This window comes from Myzus persicae, unplaced genomic scaffold, assembly GCF_001856785.1.
Source record: "Myzus persicae strain clone G006 unplaced genomic scaffold, MPER_G0061.0, whole genome shotgun sequence".
NCBI classification, from domain to species: domain Eukaryota; kingdom Metazoa; phylum Arthropoda; class Insecta; order Hemiptera; family Aphididae; genus Myzus; species Myzus persicae.
The window spans coordinates 1,070,169-1,094,845 of record NW_019100802.1 but is presented as its reverse complement, the minus strand read 5'-3'; the positions used below and the strand labels follow the sequence as shown (position 1 = coordinate 1,094,845).

At 29.8% G+C, this 24,677-nt stretch overlaps 2 protein-coding genes across 4 annotated transcripts in view; one reads left to right on the top strand and one right to left on the bottom strand.

Annotated features, from left to right (window-relative positions):
• The window catches only part of LOC111043081, a 154,539-nt gene extending 130,414 nt beyond the window's left edge, over nucleotides 1-24,125 (top strand). The window contains exons 18-23 of one of the 3 annotated variants that reach the window (XR_002605531.1): nucleotides 8,377-8,555; nucleotides 8,644-8,810; nucleotides 10,174-10,465; nucleotides 10,557-10,684; nucleotides 13,066-13,145; nucleotides 21,706-21,811. Coding sequence is in view for 2 of the 3 variants with exons in the window: in XM_022327890.1 (XP_022183582.1) it covers nucleotides 8,377-8,555; nucleotides 8,644-8,810; nucleotides 10,174-10,465; nucleotides 10,557-10,684; nucleotides 21,706-21,928 (989 nt within the window). In the remaining variant the exon portion in view is untranslated. Of the gene's footprint in view, nucleotides 1-8,376; nucleotides 8,556-8,643; nucleotides 8,811-10,173; nucleotides 10,466-10,556; nucleotides 10,685-13,065; nucleotides 13,146-21,705 lie in introns of all 3 variants that reach the window. The other 2 variants (XM_022327890.1, XM_022327889.1) reach the window with 2 other exon arrangements.
• LOC111043085 lies at nucleotides 8,819-10,161 on the bottom strand. The gene is made up of 4 exons (XM_022327897.1): nucleotides 9,810-10,161; nucleotides 9,523-9,615; nucleotides 9,238-9,455; nucleotides 8,819-9,164 (listed from the first exon to the last, which is right to left on the bottom strand). Exons 1-4 carry the CDS (start codon nucleotides 10,077-10,079, stop codon nucleotides 8,930-8,932), a joined length of 816 nt encoding a protein of 271 aa, XP_022183589.1. The 5' UTR covers nucleotides 10,080-10,161; the 3' UTR covers nucleotides 8,819-8,929.
• Nucleotides 24,126-24,677: the final 552 nt, after the last annotated feature.

The following is a 24,677-nucleotide window of genomic DNA, read 5'->3' as shown; positions in this document are numbered from 1 at the left end:
CATATGAGATTATGAGAAAGGGGTTGAAGTATGAAGATATATAGAATAGGTTACGTATAACTTTAAATCCTAAAATAGCTTGTGAGTTGTGGATAACTATAAATTCACGTCACTATGACATCTCTGGATAATTATGTTTCAGAATACCAAATGAGGACCTACGAAAAAAATTTGAACTCATCGTTGTTGCCATTTAAGTCGCATTAAATGTAAAATGTTATTATGCAATCATACTTGTTGCCTTGTTGGTAATTAAATCAAACCGAATAGAGCCTCGTCCTCTTATACAATTACAAACTTTAAAGTTTAAATGAGAAACGATCGCTATGTCATTGGAATAATAAATGGTAGATAATATATGAATCTAACTATCGATTTTTTTCTACAAACCAATTATTAAAGCCTTGAACCCTTCAAGACCATGTTAAAAAGTATTTTAAGGAAGTCCACCCGGGGATTTTCTGTCTTTGTCCAACCCATAGGATCTTAGACCTGTTCTTTGTCAAACGTTCAGATTGATATAGTGAAGTGATTATAATATTTCTGAAAACAGATATGAAATTTTCGTCAAATCTACTAAAGATTGAATTCCCACATTTTAGATTTTAACTTCTACAAAAATTGAAATATGACAATTTTTTATATGATGTTCATAGTAATTTAGGGGTAATGTCTAATAAATGTGGGAAAGTCGGTCTCAAGTAGACTTGAAGACAAATTCAAATCTGTTTTCAGAATTCTACTGTGTCCTCGCATAGATGTTGTTAGCTTATTTCCATATTATCCATTTTGCTAGATCGTCCGTTAGCACTATGCAATAAGTATTTTGCTAATAAATTGTAACACCACGCCGGGAACCCGTTTATCTATTTTGGGGACCACTGTCCACTCAAGAGTGACGGTGCTGCGTCTGCTGCCGCACTAATGAAAGTATGAAACGCACACGTCATACAATGTGCTACGATATTCCGCGCTCTCTGCTCCTTTCATAGTCACACGTGCTTCCGTTTGATAACAACGTATTCGACGCGTTACGGAATCGCCGCCGAGATGAATTAATATTGTCCTCGTGAACCCTCCTCGTGCGAGCGCGTTTCGACCGCGGTTGATGTTTGTAGACCTAACCGAACCACGGTTTCGACGGAACGCGCGCGTGCTTTATGGGCCGCCGTCGCGTATCGTTCGCCGTCGTCACTCGCCGCCATCGCCGCAGCCGCCGCCGCCGCCTTATTGTCGGCCACACTCGGTATACGGTAATTCAGATTTCAGTCTATCAGCAGCTGCCGAATCGTTCGTCTTGTCTCCGCCGGTCGCATTGCAGTTTGTTGATTGTTCCGCGTGCGATTTGCGTCTCGCGATTACGTGCTTAATACAGTTAAATAATATTTTTGTTTTTTCTTAGTGCCTGACAGATTGATTAAATATCGTTTTCTACGTTTGTTATCATGCATATCCATTCGTGTTTTCGCGTCACGCAGTCGTCGCGTTGCATTCAAGTTTGTAAATGTTTCTCGAAATGTTATCACTTTATCATCCCAGATAACAACGACCGTCGGTATCGTACATTCGTATTTATAAGCTCTAAGCTGGGTTCCTACTTAAGCGTGTCGCTTAGTGTTGAGTTTAATATTATGTTTGACTTGTAGGTAACGTGTTACAGACATTTGTTACCTACTTACCTACATAGTATTGAATATATGGAACACTACGCGATATGGTATACCGATTATAGTGGAAAACCCGGCATTGTTTGGTTTTGCCGATCGTTTTGCGAGTTGCCAAGTCCATTCCGACGAAAACGCGATAATCATATTATTATACAATTATTACGTCAACGACGGCCATTATTATTATTAATATTATGAGTGTGCGAGTATCATAGTTTGAACTGTATGATATATCGTTTACTGTACATTCATCGCCGGGGTCAATCTGGAGATTAAAACGAACGAACGAAAAAAATTTTCGAAATGGCGCGTGTTTCATTAATTTTGTCGTAACAGACCTGTGTCCGAAGTTTGATTTAAACCTCCGTGGCGGCGGCCAATGACAAGATCATGGGTACCGACAGGGCATTCGAATACTGACCAATTTTAGAAATCTAATTTTAAAAATGTCTGTTTTTCTATTGGCACAATACTTTTGATGTAAAATTTGATAATAAACTTACGTCGCCGTTTGTTTCGTGGACTTTCCCCTCTCCGCAATTGACCATCAGGCATCACTGTAATAACTCCGTAACCGTAAAGACAATATTCTAATGTACCATACGTCCATACATGTTTTATTTATTAACCGTCGTTCGGAACACATTGCAATATGTTATCCCGTGGACTACGACCTCACAAACGTCCAACTTTTGTTTACTCGTTGGGTAACCGTTTCATTAAATATTCCCCCCTTCTTAAATATCGTCGCCGTCTCGTCGTCACGTCGTTAAAGAGTCGACGGGGACGTTTTTTCTACACGCGGAGGGTTAATATTATAGAAATAATAATAATGGTATTGTAAATATAAAATAATGTGTTATACACTTGTGCGGCTTCGTCTGGGCTTGGCAGAGGCGTCATCTCCAGAACGGAGACGTGGTTTTTTTATTATGCTTATTAATTATTATTATTATACGTAAACGTAAGCACGTGACAATATATTATATTATATTTGTACCGGCGGTCGATGTATACATAAAATAAATTTTTACACACAAAAAATAACACTCGTTTTAATCGGTGCTGTCCATTTTGATTTTTGATACGTTACGAATTTTTATTGTTTTCTCAAACGGTCACCGACAATGACGTACATAATAACAACATGTACAAAGTACACAATATTATTATTATTGATATAATGGGCATTATGTGTGTCAACAACTTATGCTTTGATGGAATAATAATAGAAATAATAATGGCGATCCGAAATCTCGTCACGTGCAAACGTTATAATATACTCTGTGTACTATACTCGTTTTTAGCATTCGGCGTGCACCACGTGCTGTCTCGTCGGTACCATGGAAACGTTAGATATACCTACCACCTGGAGCCGCTGGAATCAACAGGCTCTGGCTTCTGACACTCATTACACATGACCAGTTTATACCGTTCTACAAGCGGTAGTTCGCACACTTCTGCTATAAAATACCTATTATAATATTATATATCAGCCTTAGATTCCGAGGTTTTAAATGGTCAAAAAAAAAAAAATATTATATTATAGTTGTTTTATACTTTGGTATAATTATAGACATTCATTACTTCTGACCTACAGTATATTTATATGTAAACTGTGTAGCGTTTGTCCAAATTATGGCTATTATTATTAGTTACCAAACAAGTAGGTTCTTAGATAAAACTTTCATTTTTGAGTAGATGAATTTCTTGAGAAATTTAAAGTATTATAAAATCGATGTTCAAACACGCACTGAAAAATACATACACTTGTTTCTTATATAAAAGGCATGGATTTAGGAACATTAACCTTTTTGGTTTGAAAAAAATCGTCCTGACTAAAAAATATACGATATATTTTACCGACTTAACACCTATTTAGTTAATATCTGATGTACAATATTTACAAAAGCTTGGAAACTAGTTATTCAAATTTCGATATTTTAAAATATTATCTATTGTATTGCTTTCAATTTGCTGAAAAAAAGAATCGAAAATGTATAGTTGGTACAAATATTGTTCTTTATGGTTGAGCACTATTATAGTATTATTATTAGTATTTCTTATTAGGTACTCGTTAGTGTATTTCAAAATGTTCAAATGTCATACTATAGTATATTGTTATAGATTTCTCGCAACTTCACCATTGTATCCGCACAGTATTTCTTTCATTTTTCCTGACCACATATAGCTATTATTCGTAGGGTATCTAAATAGTTGTTTTCACAACACTCAATTATTCAATTTTGAATTTCCGGTGTCAAAACATCTCGGAATATTGTTAGTAAAGGTAAAGTACCTATCCAATGCGGTCGATATTATTGGGTATTCTTCGCGTATTTAATTATTATGGCTTAGATAATTATACGCAAAAAAAAATAGTAAAATATAAAAAGAAATTTTAATTTTATCAAACTCAAGAAATATCATATCATGTAGTAAGGAAAGTGAGGTATTTCAGTCGCGGGCGACGTGTACTGCACAAGCCGCAAACTTGTCTGTACTCCACACTCGTCCACATCTTTTAAGGGAAATTTGTAATCACCAAGTATGTTTAAATTATACATATTATATGAGCTATTTCGAGAAAAAAATTCGTCAATTTTTCGTTTCAGTTGAATTATACAACTATACTACCTAACTATAAAATTACACACATTATCCGCAACTAATACTTCGACTTGCGTGTGAAAAAATTATATTTGACTAAAATCGGGATATTTCTGCCAAGTGTTTTTATTCTTCAACCACTGACAAGTGATATCGATATGATGAATTTAATGATGTAATTTTCTTACTTTAATATTCTGCTTATGCATGATATGACAGTGTTAAGTTCTCATCAGATCATGTAACATAAATATATAATACAGATAACCTCACAAGTCGTCAAAACGCATATAAAATACTCAAAGTGTATTATTCATTCAAATTCTAATACTTATACAATTATTATTACCTTCTAAAAGGACGATTCATCGAAAGTGGATCAGTTATAAATAATAATACATTTCATAATTTGACAATATTATATATATTACATTCCTCGTGACTTTCGACCTTCAGTATTACATGAACCATATTGATTAACATTACTCAATACACAATAAATAAATATATGAGTATAGGACGCTTGTCGAAGTTCTAAAACTATACATTTTATTATTAATGCCCTCTCGTAATCTAACTCCAGTTAAATCATTTTTAAATAGAACAAAATAATGAACTTCAGCTTGATATAATCAATATCCCATTAATAATCACCCAAAGTATTATATTTTTCCCAAATCAAACTGTGCTTACACTTCCTTCAAATTCTGTCGTCTTTTTTTTATTATTTTATAAATTTTGAATTCTTTTTAATATTTTTGTTATACTTTTTGTGTCTAAAAAAGTTAAACGTTATTATTTATATCTGGTTGACAAGATTATGATATATGGTCACTTCCTGTGGTCTTTATTGCATGTAATAATAAATCGTTTATTCGAGGCCCCATATAAATTGTAAACATTTCAAGGGTCCTCATCGTGTATGAAACACAATTATCGCATTGCGTTCGTTATTGCTTTATTAGGAAACGTGTTTTGTGATACGCCTTAGTCCTATACATTTTAACAGCTTTGTGAATATTATATATTATACAAATAGGTAACAAAACAAAAATGTTTTTCACATACTTAATCTTTAGGACTGGTGTAAATCCGTTTTTAAATTTTTTTTTCCATGATTATTTTTGTGCAATTAAAATCACATCTATTTTTTTTATCGATCGTATTATGTAATTATTAGAAATAAAAAATATATATGTATATAATATGATACTCTATTCATTAATTATACTTATTAAAAATACAATCGAAAATATTTCGTTGAAACTATTCATAAAAACGTTCGGTTTTTGTTTAAAAAGATAATAGTGACCAGTATTTAATTTGATTAATTTATCTTGAGATTATATTTTAGTGAAAACGGTTGTTTTTTCTATAAACACATACTTGTGGTTTCATCAAGAATAATAAATCCCATTGTTTGTATTCCTCTACAGTATGATAAGTTATTGTCCCAGTTGAGGACGTCGAGGTCTTAATTATGTACAACTATTTAATTTACAAGTTAATTTATAATAATATGTGTGTAATGTGTATGCTAAACTACTTTAAGTATACATAAAACAACTTTAAATTATTCTCTAGAATCTTGACTGTAATTTCTAATTTTTTGTTATCATTTATGTAACGTTTTTTTACTTAGATTTTCTTACTATAGACATAACAACATTTAACTTCATCCGCGACCATCCGCATTAGAACTCAAATCGTAGTAGTCCACAATAACTTTTAAATGTATTAAATTATTAAATCAATTCATTTTTTTAGCATACTAGCTAAATCATTGTGTACCTACTTCTCTCCATCGTTGTACGGTTTATCTTCGTAGTTCACTGATTAAAGGATGTCGTTTTACATTAATTGTATGTAATATTATGAAGTAGTTGTGCTTAGTGTTTGTTTCTCCGTCGATTATATTAACCTACAATCTGGCTATTCTGGCATTTCCATTGTTAAGCACTTAAGCATAAACTTAACCAAATATTTTTTTATCCGAATTTGTTATTCTGTATGGATTTCCATACATTTGATCATTTTCGATATTTTGTTAGGCACGATAAAAATTGAAAGTCAATATTGAATATTACGATAAATAGTTAACTCATTCAAAATAACGTTTGTAAGGTTACACGCACTTTAACACTTGACCCCACTCAATGCACATACAATAGGATAAAAACATCAACATAATAATATATTAACCGGATAATACCTATAATACAAATCAACATTTTTAGTTTGATTTAAGTAGTATTTTCCAATTTTCTTTAAATATATCACGTATTTGATTTTCCTAGGTATAAAATACCGAAATATTGATCATACGTTTTGAGCTTTTAGATTAAAGACTATTGTCGGTCCCCTGATGGTGGTACTATAAATTATAATACGTTGATAAATGGTGTGGTTAGAGGGGGAGGGGGGAGCTATACCACCTATAACTTATAACTAACTAAGCTATTAAGTTTTATAAAATAAATAATCTTTGTAGGTTAATTAATTATTAATTCTGTACAAAAATCCATTGTACAACATCTTTACATCAATGCATTATATTCTGAACGTTTCGTGATATGTCATTTTTTTGGGTTATCATGTACTGAAATAGTTGTCATCTGTCGGTGTCCATTTGAGAAATATAAGAAAAACAATAGTTAAAGAAACAACTACTTGCAACGCGTCAATCGTTACAATGACAAAAACGTAGCAAAAAAAAAATACAAAATGGACCGTACCGTTCAATAAAAATGGCATTTCCTAACACCCAGGGGAATAAATAATAATGTATCTTGCAGAAAAATGTCAATTTACTGGTTTACGTTGTGCAAATGATGACAAAATAACCTAGAATACGTTGGCCTAGAACCGCTAGAAAAGATATTTGTGGTGTATTCAATTCTATTTATAAACAACTACTCCGCGGTGCCGGCGGGCTCGTCAAAAAATAATAACCGCATGAGAACGGTGAAGTTAATAATAATAATTCCACATGGACCGCAAACCGGACCATGCCGGTGGCACATCAGATTTCGAAACGCCGGTGTTCGACTTGGAGTCACAGCGATTAGAATTTGAATCAAGCTCGGACGAAACAGATTCTTCCCTCGTTTATGACTGTAGCCTAGACGAGAGTTTCCAGCAGATAAAGAACGACCTGGAAAGGCTTCACCGATCGACCCCGAAAAAGACGAGTTTTTACCAAACCCCGTCGGCTTGCCCCGACGAATCATCTGCTGTTGTCGACGACGAGTTTCCCGAAATCGATATCGATCAGAGATTTGATGTCATGAAAGACAGGGTTAGAAATTACCGATCCAAGGAGACGGAAACATTGAGGAGATGCATCATTGAATTAAATAATACTATAGCTTGCGTAATAGACAACGAAGGTAAAAATATGTGTGTATGCCAAAAAAAAGTTATGCTTACCTTATGCGCGTCTGGTGTTTTGATGTCCTGACAATGCAACTATATCTATACATACAGATATTTTGTTTTCTTATAAGAATTAAAATTGAATAGGTACATGATAATTATTATATTCTATTAGTCATTTTTCATGTTAATAAAATAAAATATTAATTTGGTAGTTGTTTATTAAATTTAGTTTTTCAATAACATATAATATTATTAAATATATTTTAATCTATATTTGATTTCATATAATCGGGAAAAAAAATATTTTTCTATACACTTCGACGTGTGTTGGGTACATATTAAATACATATTTTATATTAATAAACATTAAGTTATTTTGTTTCTGACTGGAACTAAAAATAATGTATAGGCCATTAAAAAAAATTTATATAGTTGTAAAAAATAATTTTTTTTGCAAATGTACCTTATGTTCTAATTAATCCAAACCACGAAGGTTATAAACATTTTGGTATAAATCTAATCTTATCCCACACCGTTTTCAACATTCTATTTTTAAATAAAAAATGATTGTAACCAGCATTAAATGGATATAATGCCTCTCAAGAATTATTATAATGTATATATTATTGTTGTCGAATTTATTTATTTTTATACCTATTACTAATTATCACTATTTTATGGTTAATTTTATACTAATCGTATTATCCGTGTCTATTTTCAGGTATGGTCAAAAAGTGCGAACGTTTGGAACTGGATATCTCGAAACAGGAGAAAATCCAATTGCTGAAGACCGACATAGCCGCAATCAAAAGTCGTTTGATGTCGTTTTTGCGTATTGATCGACTGGACAGCAACGTACAAAACAAAAACGAACTACAAGCCTTAATCCACACAGCTAAGGTATGTCATTAATATTAATTTAAGAGTCTACTTTAATTTTATATTACCGCGAATATGTGTCTGACTTGTTTTAAATTTATGCTTTTAGACTGAATTATCAAGTTTGGATGCTTATTGGAATGGTCGCAACATAGTGAGCATCACCGAAGAGTTAAACAGACACTTCAACGAAATGAATAATTCAAATACTGTTTTGAATCATATGAATAAAGAAATTGCAGATCTGTATTCTATTTATACTAACACTAGACAGAGGCAAGTGTACCTAAATAGTTGTAGGCACCAAAGGTTCTTATTTTAAAAACTTAAAACAAATAATAAAAAGTAGTTTAGTTATTTTTTGTAAAACTAAAAAAAGCTCAATTTTGTAAATTCTAAGGATTTACCCCAATGATTTTTTTTATCCAATTCACATATTCTCGATTTAAAAACAAATATCTGATTTCAACATCTAAATTTCCACACTCCATTTTCATGGCCCAAGTCCTCCAATTATATCTTTGACTGGCAATTCCAATTAATTTATTGTCACACATCATCGGGCAACCAATATCCTCTTCACAAAATTGCACATCTTGTCTTATGGGACACATCCATTTATTATTGCCACTTTTAACATCAATATTGTTTTTATGACGTAGCTTGAACAACCTTTTGTATGCATATTATATTCTATACTTACTCAACAGTTTCTGAACACTTTCTTTTTACAGTAACAGTGTTGTTTGATACTGTTATCCATTTTTCATAGTAATTTATTGTCATCCTGTTTGATGATTTTATACTTGTGCCATAAATTGTGCATTGTTTTTTGTCCCAGAGATTGTCTTTATTTTCGATAAAAAATGTGTTGTAATAATTTGTTGTTTTATTAAAGAACGTATTAGGGATTCCATTAATCTACATGCAATTTTTAGCAAACATAAATACATTTCTACTCAAAATATTTGAGATCTAAATTAACTACTTCAATCAATAACACTCCATGAACTTTATTTTCAAATTGTGGTGTGTATAAAGCTTGCACGTGATATTTGATTATTTTGTTGCAACTTTGAACCTTGAAATTATTTGTTGTGATTTATTTATTTTTGTCCACATTTGTATTTTAATTTTTTAAATGATATATAATATTATGAGTCTTTATATATTATCAATATTAAAGTTTGTTTACCCATTAGGTATATGAAAAAGATATATTTTTAAATGACTGACCTATATTATTTAATTGACATTTATTTTAAATGTATTTACTTTGATAAATTGTGGATTAAATTTTTTTATGCAAACTTTCTCAGTCAACATAAATCTATTACTGATTCTACTTGCACAACAAACTGATATTTTTGATAAATCAGGATGCTTTTCATAAATTCTATAAATATTTTCTAAGTCCTTTGGGCAATACTTAGTTGTTGGTGTATTTGACAACAGTTTATAACTGCTCATATTTTCTGATGCGCAATAACTAAATTTATAGCAAAATAATATTACACTGTAGTAAAACATAATTAGTAGATGCATTACTCCAATACTTTATTAAAGATTAATATTATTATGCTTTGTCTTATATTATAATTATAAACAATTGTATTTATGTTTGTGTTCATGGTTACAGATTAGAAAGTGAGATATTAAGATATCAGAATGCGTTGATCACATGGGCTGAGTGTGACAAACAGTTAATGGAGCTTGAGATGAAATTTAAAGGTTTTGGTGACAATGGTATTGTTGGTGGAAACCAGAAATCTTTATGTTTTGGATCAGCTTCTGACAGTGGCATGTCAGATTCAGGTTCAGAGCATGAGCTTAATGAACATGAAAAACGATTGGTTAACCTAAAACAACTAGCTAACAATTTGATGACTATTATGACTCCTGGCAGTGAAGCACTATCATCAATTCTAGCTGTAATATAAAATTAAATATATTTATACTTTAAGTTATAAAGTTGTAACCAATACTAAAATAATATTAATTATTACCATTACAATTTTATAGAGAATAGAAAATAATGAAAAACAGTTGAAAGAACTTCAGCAGACCTGCAAAGACCTCATAGGAAGATCAGAGCTTTGCATTGATGATGACAAATTGGATAGCTGTGAAAGCCTCATTAACACTGATATGTAAGTTTAGTCTCTTATAAACAATAATATTTTAGTGTACTGCAATCAGGCAAGTACACAAAAACAATTTCGGGGTGGGGGTCATAAACAAATTGTCACTGACCAGTTGGTGTAGTTATCTATGATTGGTATAAATAAATAACACAACTATTAATTTTCGAGGGGAGTTTAAACCCCCAAAACCCCCTGTATACGTGCCTGACTGCAATGCTATTGTATCATATTCAATCAGTTTTGGCTCTTGTACATAAAATTAGATTTTTCTGCAAAATATTTACTTTAAAGCCCAAAAATGTACAAGTAATGTTATATAATAGTTATATAATATTTATATGAAAAATTATCACATTTCCATTTAAACATTAATAAATAATTATGTACGTGCAAGGGTAATAAAATTCTGACTATTTGAAGTTTGAATTAAGTTAATATTTAGAAGCAGTATTTGGGGTAAATCATACACTATTAAAGTATGTTGTAATATAATTAAACATGTATATCATTTATACAATTTCTATCACTCTGTAGAACTTCTAACTAGTTCAACCAATATAGTTGCAAATTCATCTTGTTTCAATACTGAATCACTTTAGAGGACATGGTGTTCACAGTTGGTTTTGTCTTACAAATTTACAACATAGCAAAATTGTGTTCAAAAGAATTCAGTTTCTCATACGAATATTGTTTGTGTTCTTATGTCGTTTTTTTATGGTTTAATTTTAAAGAAAGTTGTAATTTGATGTATTTAAATCGTTAATAATTGTTAAAGTTATTTTATTTATTTTATTATTAGTTATGTGATAGGATTAAATAATTTATAAAAAACATTGCATTTATTATATTATTAATATTTAATTATTTTAATAGATTGATGTCTATACCAACTTACCGTAGAACAATGTGAATAGATTTGTGATGTAAATAGGCAGTAGCATAATATGAATATAAATGTTTTGAAAATATGCATATAATAACATTCATACAAGTTTCAAATCCTTATCAAAAATATTTTTGAATTACTGAAAAATTACTAAAATCATTATTCTGAATTTAAATATATTATTTTGTCCAAGTTTGAACTTAGGATTTCTATAAAAACCCTTGCATAAAATTTACTGAAAAAACATTTTTGCTATCAAGGAAACTTAAACAAAAAAAATTTAGAAAATGTTAAAATATTTGAAAATGATTTCAATAACTATCATTATGTATAGAAAATGTGAATATAAACATTTAGTGAACATTTCTAGTATAAACAATTTTATTCATTCTTGAATCACAACAAAATAAGAAAATTAATTTTGTCAAAAACTTGTTTTGCTTTAAAATGTCTGTTTTCCATAATTTTTTTTTTTTTTTTCCCAATTTTAAGAAGTTTTTGGTTAATTCATTTTTTTACCATTGAAGACATTATAGTAGAAAATATCAAAGCTTTTTTACTTCAAAAAGACGAGTAAACGCACATTTTAATAATAAATAACGTTGTTGTAAAATCAATACATACTTACATTTATTGCTCCAGTCCAAATTTTAAATGTCACAAGTTGCTTAATTAAAGTATTCAAAAATACCACTGAAAGAACACAGTATACATATAATATTCTTAACATTAAACTTGATAATCTTTGTCCATAAATTTGTTATTTGTTGTATGTTTGTGAGATTCAGATAACACTCATCTCAATTCACTTATTCCTAATAAATATAGTTAAATTAATATTATTGTTTTCTGTTTTGTTAGCTCACTACATTTTTTTCTCCCTTAATGCTACAACTATTTCTAATATTCTTAATAAACATTTTAAAACTATTGGTTATACTTGGTTACTTTTTGACCTATAATTACATTTATTTGAATTCTGCCCAATTTATTTTTAATTTTACTATTATCATGAAATGCAGAATATTAAAACTAAAAGTTATGTGTATGTGGGAAAATTCAAAATATTGTTACAATGTGGATATGTTATTGACATATTCATAAATAATGAGCATAATAATTATCTTTTATAGTAATTTTTATAAATATACATCATCATCATCATCATCATCATCATCATCATATTGATGTATTCAATATTATATTATCTCATTATATTCATGAGAAAATATACCAATTTTTATATAAATGCTTAAAAATGCTTGAATATATTATTTAGACATTTTGTTTTGGAAACCAAGATTTAAACATGACTGATAGTTAATAGCTAAGAAATTGTATTTTGGGTGTTTCTGTTTTACTAGGGTCTGGAATAATTAGGTTAATTATTACCAATTAGTACAATTTTAAATAGACTATATTCCACCTATGCCAAAAAATATTTGTTTTGATTAAATGTTTTATCATATGTTCTGTATTTTATGCTGCCCTGGGTATCCAGGTAAGCTGAAAATAATAATTATTTTCTGCATGTTAAGTCTTAACACAGATCGACCTTCAATATTCTACAACATTAATGAGGTACTATACAGAAATACAGATTAGATACTGAAAATGTCTTGATTATATTTTGCTTATTTCTCAATCCTCATATTATTATGTTTTATTGTTTTAAAACCCAATTACAAAAACTAAAATGTTTAAAATGTTCCTTTAAATGTGAAATTTAGGTATTTCAATTGTCATAACCTTGAGTTTTATTTTGCATGTACCACTAATATAGATGGTTGGTCTATTGAACATATAATTGTAGTTAGAGCAATGGCAGGTTGTCTAATTTTTGTAGATATTTCTGACTACATGTATAGTTAATACAATATGCTAATAGACCAATGTATTTTATTTTATTTTTTCATACTTTAAATACTTATTAAATTTTACTATACATTTACACAAACTATTACAATTTTCATACTTATTATTCTTATACTCATAACGGTTTTTCTATATCAATAGTGATTAAAATATATCTTTAATTAATAATGTATTATGTTAACAATAATAATATGGTGGTAACATAATGTAGAAATAGTTATCCTTGATCGAAAGGAATAAATATTTCATTTTTAACTTGGGAATTCTACTTAATTATTTCACATTGAATACATTTTGCAAGATAACATTATTCTATAAAAAATATTTTTTCCTATTGGTTTTTGAAGTTACCCATTTGTAATTTGTGTCACTAATTAAATACAAAATTAATTTTGTCTTTTACATGAATAATGTTAGATGGGAATAATGTAGATAGGTGGGTGTTAAATTTAGTTTATCATCAATATTTTAATGTTTTTAAAATATATTATGCATGCGGTGTGTGATATTATTTTTTTTTATTATTATATAATTGTATATTGTATACATCACTATGTGATTACAAATTGTGTTACAAATCCGTAGATCATTAAAAATCATTTTAATAGAATAATTGTAATGCAATTAATATATTATATATATATATTATTGTACTTCGGGTTTTTTATGATACGATATAATATAGTAATTTAATGGTATTACTAATCACTTTTTAACGTGAAAATGGATATATTGATTGGTACGTCTGCAATTAAGTAAATAGAATATTTAACACACGAAATCAACTTCCCGCTATAATTTTTCATACTCCTATAATACTTGATTAGTACTTATGAGATGCCTACCGAATATAACATTGTGAATACAAGTAGGTTTATTATTGTTAATTTTTTTCGTCCCACGTGCGAGAATTGTTTTGCAACAACGCTGGACATTGTTTTTACATTAGAACGGCTGTCGATCTTTGGCAATCATCACATTTAGGTTTACGTGCTTTACGGTTTTATAAGTTTATTTTTAATACGTGCTTTGAATTGAAAAACCGATTAATATTTTTATCTACTGACTTAAATATATCGAACCTAATATTATTGAGTTGTATAATTGTTTCTATAATAATAAACCCTTTAAACACTGTCAGATTTAATTTCAAATATGCTTGGTATATTTGTATTAATTCCGCGGATCAAGTAGAATAATAGGTACATACCCACATGCTTAACTATTCTGCACTCGTGTCGATCTAATATTGTGTTGCGAATTAAAAATAATATCTGTCGGACGCGTTCCAAAATATGTAAGAATTAATCGTAAAAGAAGTAGACGTTGGCCGTCATCCTACGTATACAGGGTGACGGATGTACCTGAACGGTTTGCCAGCTTAAACTATAAATTTGCAAATCCACTAGATCGGCCTATGGCCTATATTATACATTCTTGGACCTCGGTATATCTTCATAGATACTAGATAAATCGTCGACCTGCAAGGTATAATAATATATATATATATGCTCCTAAACTCCTTACTGAACGGTTAACCCAAAAACTTATTATTTTTCTTTTGGCTAATTAGTTGGAACTTAATCGTATTAGCTAATTTGAATGTCTTAGCCTCATGCCATTTTGGTTTTCAAATACTGTGTGCAATGTGCATATTATTCTATTTGATACCATTGTTTTTCAATTTCAATTAAATTTATATTTGAGCTGTTCTGACTATGCGTGTCCCTCTTTATAATTGTTGTATCCATATCATCGGAGGAATAAAAAGAATTTAAAAAACCTAGTAGATCAGTGGTAGGGAGGAGCGTTTATTGGATGTACTAAGTTTGTGTGATTCGTGAGAGGAAATTTAAACCAGTTATGCATGTTTTGAGTGTGTTGACTATGGAGATGTATTATGTATAATAATACTATTATATTATTATGATGTAACGCGCGGGCGGCGGACCCAGGCGCAATTCTCGCTCACTGTCGTTTGTCTGACTAGTGACTAACTGTTTAGTATATTTCTACTCGCCAGTCGCTGCCGCAGTCGTATTGCTTCTGCGCTCAGAGTCTGACCTATCGTTGCTCGCGTTTTCAAGCAGTTTTAAACATTTCGGATTTTTTGCCATTTGTCTATTTTTTATTGGATTTATCTATTTTACGCTGGGTACTATTTTAGTACTAAGTATTTCGCTGATATGCAGTCTACAATGTCGATCGTAATTGACGAATCGTTTCCTATACTAATTACCGACCAACCAGACACGCTGCTCGTCGTCCGAGACCGGAGCTCTTTACACTACTCCAAAAGCGTCGTCACCAACGTCTTGTACTTTTTGCTGTCCGTGTACTTCTATCTGGACCTGCAAGGCGGCATGTTTTTTTCTTAACGTCGAAAATGCTGATAAAGGTAATATATATGTGGGATTTTTTCAAGTGCTCGAAAACTTTTCAAACTTTTTTAAGTTTATTTTGTACATTTTTAATTTTAATTTAATTTGTTTACTTTATGATTGATTCTACTAATAAAAAATGGGATTTTTCGCTGGTGTCACATGTTTATTTGTGTGAGAAAACTTGAGATGATTGCACTCTGCAGTTGGTTACTTTTGACATAATATTACGTCCTTGGTAAAAACCAAACAAAAGCTTAGACACATTTCTAAATAGTTGTGTTTTTGCAAACTTTTGTTTGTTACCTATTGTATAGACGCCATCTGCATAATTTTATACGTTTTGTACACACTGCAGTTGGTATTCCCTATAAACACTTATTTAACATGCGTGGATTGCAGGTTGAGTCATTATTTTATAAGTACCTATATTAGGTGTAAAAATTATGGGTTTGCTTGTAACGAAAATCCGACGATATCACTTGCATCACCTAGTATATTATAGTAATTTAAATAAATATCCCTGTATAATCTCTATGCCCTAACTGATTCACGCCGTGTGTCCGCTGTAAGGCGTCAATAAAACAAATAATATTATACATTTTTAATAGTTATAACTTCTAATCAACAATCTGTAACTGTGAAAATATAATTTTATTACGATCAAATGCATTAACGCATTTATGGGACACACTATAATGCTACAGGCAATATAATAAATATCAATAATAAAATAATATTTTTATCGGAGTGGAAATACTTTGAAATGTGGTATATTTCCAACTCTAATAGTACGTCGTATGACGCGATGATGACGTACATTGTAAATGTATCCTAATGCTGGCTCTATATGCGTTTACTATGTCGTCGATAAAAAAGGGGTTGAGGGTTTGTGTAAATTATGTTATATCTATATGACTATATGTATGTGTCATACATTTTTATATACTCGGCTGATATCTCATCATAATCGTTGTTCTGTCTCGTACTGACCGTTTAAAATGATAAGTAAAAACAAGCGATGTTGTACTGCGTTATAACTTTATAAGTGAAAACAGAGAATAATATAGTTTATTATACACAAACCTTTGTCGGAGACGTGTTTCTCGTCGGATAAAAATGTTTTTTCTCACGCTATCCGGTTAGAAGTTTTTCTCTAAAGACGATTTTAACTTACAGTTGGTGCAGCAGAAAAATTTCACACTTGAAGTGCAATTAAATTCGTTTGTATTGCTAATTAGTGTATAGATGTATGCCTATTTTAAGTAAATTACTAAAATCTTTTTGCATAAATATATTATAAATTATAATACGTGTCCACTTTATTATGAAAAAATTATGTTAAAAGCTTTTTTGAATTTTTATCTTGAAAATAAAAATATTCATTTTTAGAACATAAAAAATTTAGTAGGTAATTGATTAGTTTTCACATTTTAAGTAATTTATTTAAAAGCATTTTATATTAGGCTTCATTTTTAAGATATCTAATTTTACTAATCACAATTATCAAGATCTTCTGAGGTGCTCAGTTGGTTTTTTTTATCATTTTTGTATTAATATTCGATCGTAACCATTCCTTTGTTTCCCTTGCCCCGATTTCGGCCATGATATGGCGACTGTGCTACAATATTGGTTCATCGTGTGTTATTATTATATACATACTATAATATATAGGTACCTACTGGCTCCTACCTACATAATAATATAATACATTATGTGACTTGCCACTGCACTGCACACATCCCACTTGTGTATAGCCTCCCAACTATTCTATGTAATATTACAACAATAATTACAGCTTGTGACGACAATTGGGTTCATCCTGTTAAAATCGACGACGACCGAACCATTCAATATAATTAACCATAATCCGTAATAATACCTTAATTTCTATGTACAAAAATTGGAGATGATTCTTATAATATATCTATTCTATACTTGACTCAATTTAATTAATTGAAGGAGAAAAAACTTTTTAATTTACCATTTTATAACGATAATATTGCATGTTTTTTTTTTACTTCTTTGTAGGAGGAAGTTTATTCAAAACGTGTATTACATCATTATTAAGTACTGCTAAATCCATAAAAATAAACTCTTTAACTTTTTAAAAATATTAATTTCATATTTTAAATGTACCTTAGGTACATTACACTACAGGTGCATAATGTATCTCATTTTTGCATTATACTTTAGTGCATAGAACGTGTATTATACTTATATAACAATTTTTAGGTGTGTAAAACCTTGATATGTACAGTCTTTATGACTGCCTTCCTATATAACAATAACCGAAACAAATATTATGGGATTACCTACCTATTATAATTATTATAATGTATTCCATAATATTTGTTTCGGGGTAATAAGTGTGATACTGCATGCAGTAATTTGATTTTATATATAAAATATACATTGGGATGGATAAACGGGTTCGGGTGTCATTTCTCTACTGTCGTGAGTTCTACCCGTAGTCCAAAACGTGAACCGACGAGGTCGAGACCTTCGTGTTCGTAATACTAAACACATTTATACCAATATTATCACATATTATACTCATCCCACATAGACCTTGGGCTTGTTGTTTTCTAGGCCGGCATCTGTATGTTTTGCGCGTAGTGCACGTATGAAAATTATATTATGTATAGACACCGATATTATAGATATTATATGTAGCAAATTGTACATAATTACTTTCTACGTATTTTATTATATTGCCAGAATTTAAGAAAAACTAGTATCCGCAGAATTATCTAAAAATTGGTAATCCACAGACACTACATAATATTAGTCCACGTAAGACTGTTTTATAAAATCAGTGTCGGTCTTACCCACCTTTTTCTTCCGCCAATCTACGACGATCCCGCCTCGTCGGAAATTTTGAACTCTGTTAATGATATGTCAAAATTGGACATTGATTTTATATTATATTTTCTGCTACCGCTGTTTTTTTTTTTTATTTAATAAATATCTACCACAGCATGTTATATCCGGTCAATATCTAGTTTCTACATGTTTAAGAATCTGAGCCAAGGTAGATATTACGTTTTGTAGCAAAACATTAGCTTCGAACTTCGAAATTGAATGCAGTTTCTGGTAACGAAGTTAATCTAGAGATTTATTTTTAAAATGGTTAAAAAATAGTAAATTTTTCAGTATTTTTCTTAATAATTGAGAAAACAAATAAAAAATAAAAACGGGAATATTTTAAACACCCCAGTTAAGTATTAGGTATAGTCTTGTTATTATAATTTTTCGACTCATTTTCCTTCGCAAATAATTCTTACCAACTATAATCACATAATTATTTTTATCACTTCAGTAGTCCAGTATGTATAGTGTATCTTTCCCACGTCGACTTATGGATTAAATTTGTCAACCTCTAAAATCGTCGATTCGAATGACCGAAAAACTGTTAACGTGTAATAAAATATTATTATTTATATTAGGTTTTATAGTATGTTGTTTTTCCACATTTAAATCATCATGGCACTTTCGTTTTATGAATGTATTATATATATATTGGTGTAAAACGTCAGTCGGGACTACTCGAAATGAATATATTATTTTATGTTATTATTATATCATTATCGCAACTATCCTGAATAAACTTTTTTCTATCTACATGTACTTACTATTAAATTACGACTATTTTTAAAAGGCCTGGAATATGCGCTAATAATACTAATCTAATCTCTCTAACTATAAACGCATTAACCTACATTTATAGTATCATATGTATATATAATAATCTAGACGTAACTTCTATTTCTTAGAATATAATATACAGAAGGATTATTTTGTAATGCGCATTTCCTCGGTCGATTTTAGTGATTTTTCATTTTGATAAATTAAACAGTCAATATTTTTGGACCAAAATGTAATCTGTTTTCGGGCGTAAAAGACGTTTCCTCATACGACAAAATATGTTCTCTCATATTAGTCATTACTCATTACTATTAATTATATTGGTACTATTCAAACACAATGCACCGCGACAATAGTAGGTTGATTACTAGACCACAATAATTGTTTTTAACCTTGGAACTACAAGTAAATCTCTTTCTATACATAAATAAGTTAAGGGTTGCGGAATTTGATGCGCAACAAAAACTATTGAAATACTCAAAAATATTTTTTAGTGTGTGTAGTATTTGTAATATTACATATACTTGTATGTTATGTCACTAATATAGTAATGTAAAAAAAATTTTGTCCAACTTAATTTCATCTTAAAAGTAGTCATAGAAAAAACGCGAATGCATCAAATTTGAAGCCCTGAATTTATAAACTTGCTCTAGCGAAATTCGCCGAGTTAGAAAGCTATAGTATTATACAACAAGTACAGTTTTGAGTGTTTTAATAACACAACGAACGACGTACGTATATAGGTACTTGTACCTGTGTGCCGAGCTTCGGAAATGGCGTTTGTTTTTATTATTCCTAAATAATATTTTCCCGAACGGAAGCCGACGTTGTGTGGGTTTGCTGCTTTTTCATAATATCATATTTCTTACTAATTATTTACTTACTCGGGTTAATTTAGTCCGGTTAAATAACCATTTTAATTTTTTAAATATTATTATTTAAATATTGCCGCTGTCGCCGCATTTTAGTATACAACGATGAAACGAGCAGAAAATTATCAATTAGGCGCTGTTTTGCAGTAGGCGAATTCAACGTATATCATACAACTATAAGTATTTTTAGAATGTCTATTGTATGTATATGTACCTATAATGTATAATATGTATGACGATTAGATTTACTATACAGTTTTCTCATTATATGAAACTACACGTTTTAAAACCATAAAAACAAATCATAAATCGTATGCCCTTTAGAATTCATTATTATCATAATAATTATAATTTTATAACTTAAGCGAAATAGTGCCGTGTATAATCTGCGAACGAGATAATAATATATTACGTCATTCAGTAACATTTATCCGTAAAATAACAGTAGCGTTAATTACGAGTATATTATTATTTGCATATTTCCTAAATCAATACTTTTAGACCACCTATTTTAATGTATCAATAATTCATTTAGATGTTAGTAACACATGTTATGTGTATATGTATTTATATTTATTTATTAAAATAAGCCTCAGGCGGCTTTTGAAATAATATAAAAAAAGTAATATAAATTAACAATATTAATATCTTATGATAAACAAAAGTAATTTACAGAGAATTATCTATAATTAAAAATATAATGTGGGTTATTGAAGCTGGCCTGGGTACGAAAAAATTACACATTACTGCTATTGACTATCTACGTCATTCTGATCTAGGGAAAATTATTAGCAAAATTAATATGATTAATTGGTAGCTAAAACGATCCCTTAAACCCTAAATATTATGAAGTTGTTTGTATGATATAATAACATATAATATGATAAACAGTTTTTTAAAGTTCAGTTGTTTTTATAACAATCACTTAAACAGTTTATAAAATGATATGTACTTATAGCTTACCACTAATACCCTGAACATGTAGACTTGCTAAAAAGTGAGTTCGATTTTACAGTAAATATACTGTATGCTGCAATTTGTATATATTGTGTACCCAACGCTTCCAAAGCTAGACACCCGACTGGATCCGGTCCTAAGCAAGCCACACTGTAACTAACGTGCCGTAGAAAATACCGAAAGTTCACTATGTGAAATCTCCAGAAATAAAAGACCTAAACCTTCATCGAGTCGACATCTACCCATAATGGTAGTTGGCTTGGTGGTTTTTTTGTGAGTTCTCGGAGCCACTGCAGCTCTAAAACAATTCTATACGTGTCACTCGGCCGCTGTATATTATACAGTACACGCCACCATACGGATTTTCCGACGTCACTAATGTACTCTTGTGTTTTGTCCTTATTGCAGTGTCGACGCGGACGTAGCGGCGGAGGAAACTATCGCGGAAACGCCACGCAACAACAACGCGCGTTTCAGGCGCATGAGCTGGATCGCCGGCACGTTCTACTTGATTGTCATGATCCTGTGGTCGGTTGACTGGCTGGAACCGCAGTGCTGTGACCTGCAGAACAACTACAAGTGGTCGTTCGCGCTTGGTCTCCGGTACATAAACGGGCCGCCGCCGACGTGATTCCCATCGACACCGGACTTTGACGTCGCTCCTTCCGAATTGTTTTTTTTATTTCTGTTTTTGTACATAACTATACATATTTGTTATTTCAGTATCGCCGTCAATTACGGTGATGACGGTTTGGTAATAAATCGTTTGAGAGGATAGTATTGTCTACTATACGATGTTTTCGCTCTCATCCGGCCCACTATATCATGTCCTCTCATCAAAATCAACAACATTCCTAACAATTATAATTTACCTTAACTATATATAATATATTAAAGAAAATAAAAATGTTTTTCTTTTTTTTTAAATTATTATTTTTATGTATATTTTGAATGATATATATTATTACTATTTTTATTTGATATTGTTTATAGAACGAGTATTTGCAATTAATGTACATCTTATAAACGCTTATTTATCATCAGCATAGGCTTCTCTATCGAGCGAGGTCGACGTTTCGTTCGATTGTTTCGATTCGTTTTTATAGTTTATTTCGTTTTTTTCTATACAGACCTGCAGTGCTACTTTGGTGCGGCGAACGGTTGCTCTCATTTTGAATTTATGTTATTTAAGTATAAAAATTATTGTAAAACATGTTTGTATGTATATTATTATAATATATATACTTAAAATTTCAATTTTAAACACTCGGTAATACTATCAAGTCAAAATATTTTATTCTGCAGGTTTTTAATCACTCCGTTTTTCAATCAACCTCGTCGTACTATATAAGTATATCAGAAGGGTGTAGTTTTCCAAATGTTATTTTTTTAATTACCATTATTGTAGTTATCTATTGTTTTTTTTTTTATACGCCGCATGTTACCAGTTTAATTTTAACATTATATACAGAGTACAAAAGTTTTAAAATCTAATTATAATATTTTTGTCGAGACGAAAAAGTTTCTTTCCCCGATTTTATTTGTATAAAATTATATTATATGTCTTCCACAACGCGGATCGACGCATAATCGTTTCTGCCGTAATTTGAAATACATTCTAGGTATATATAAGATGTTAAACAATAATTCGATGACAATCTAATTCAGTGATCATTTTTTTTCTTAGACGTAAGTTTACGATTGAAAAAATATCAGATCCGATATTATATAATATTATTGTAAATATTTATTGGAAATGAATAAGAAAATTATTTCTTAGTATATTTATAATACCTATGTATAATATATTACGCGTGTGTAGTTAATATTATATATTATATTATAGTTATTAAACCGGGTAAACATTACAATATTTTATATGTGCTCTCGAGTAAAACTATATCTTGGTCATCTCTGATATCTGTTTTATGATTATTATTATTATTCACTCTTTCTACTCCCACAATATATATACAAATATATGTATATATATTATTTATCGATGGTGATAATTTTATCTCAATTTTTTATGATTTGTCTAGTCCCATTATTTTAATTTTTTTGTTTTGTTACATATATTTATATACCTCGTTACAATAACGACGTACGGATGTACCAACCGTACGGACGAACACCAATCACGTTTACAGCACATTGATTAAATATGATATAATATGTCAAAATTAAATATACTATATTTAATCGATGTACCTATACCACATTAAACCTCCATAATGTAACTTTTAGCCGAGAGCTATTATAATACAATCTGTGACTACAACATAATTGCAAATATACATTAAGTAATATATTTGTGGGTGCAGATAGCATTTATGAATAAATATCATATATTTATGAATAGATATATTTTAATGTCTAAACCTAAGTTTTTTTCTGTATGTAATAAGGTACCTATACTGCATTTTTTAAGTCGTACACTGTAGCGACTGTAACATAAAATAATATTATTTGTAACTGAATTATAATTATAATTATTATATTATATTATAATTATTAATTGTATTTTCGATTAATATTATAATTATTATAAACGTTTGACTAATTTATTATTATTATTTTGTATTTTCATTTCGCGTAAATCAAGTATATTATATTGTAATATATATAAGTATAGTCGTGACGTTGTCGTTGTGACGCGATCGGTTGTCCGTAATACTTGTACTTAAATATGAATAAATAATGATATCAGTCGTTTTCCATAATATGAACACTGTAACGATATTGGCGTTTGAGTAAAGGGATTTTTTTTTATGTAAAATGTAATTAATCTTTATTCAATAAAATAAAGCAATTGTATTACACAAACACTACTGCTGTTTTTTTTAAAATTTGATCGAAGTCCAAAGACTTCGTGAGTTGCAGCCCTGGTCTGCAGTATTGATTGAGAATACTTTAAATAATATTTTATAATATATTAAGGCATGTTACTTACGTTTGTCATCTGTATCATAAATATCACAAAGCCATTAAGTTGCTTCACATAAATACCCGTGTTTTTTATCTCCGTTTGTCGTTTATTGATTTTTTTCTTATTGATTTCAAGCAAATTCTTAAATATCACATTTCCTTGAATGGATTAATTCACATATTTTACATTATACCTTTTACCCTTTGTTTGAAATTATTACACTCTAAACTATAATATTATAATGTAGGTACATTATTATTAAATAACCATTTCACACTTTTTTACTATTATAAATGTTGTGTAGTTACGTAATTTTTTTTAAATACCTATGTGCTATAAATAAATATAACCGAGCGTCTATAACATTAAAATTGATTCTTATAAATCGAGGTGTAAATTATTTTATATTGATAAAAAAACTGGTAATTATTATTATTAATAATGTGTTTTT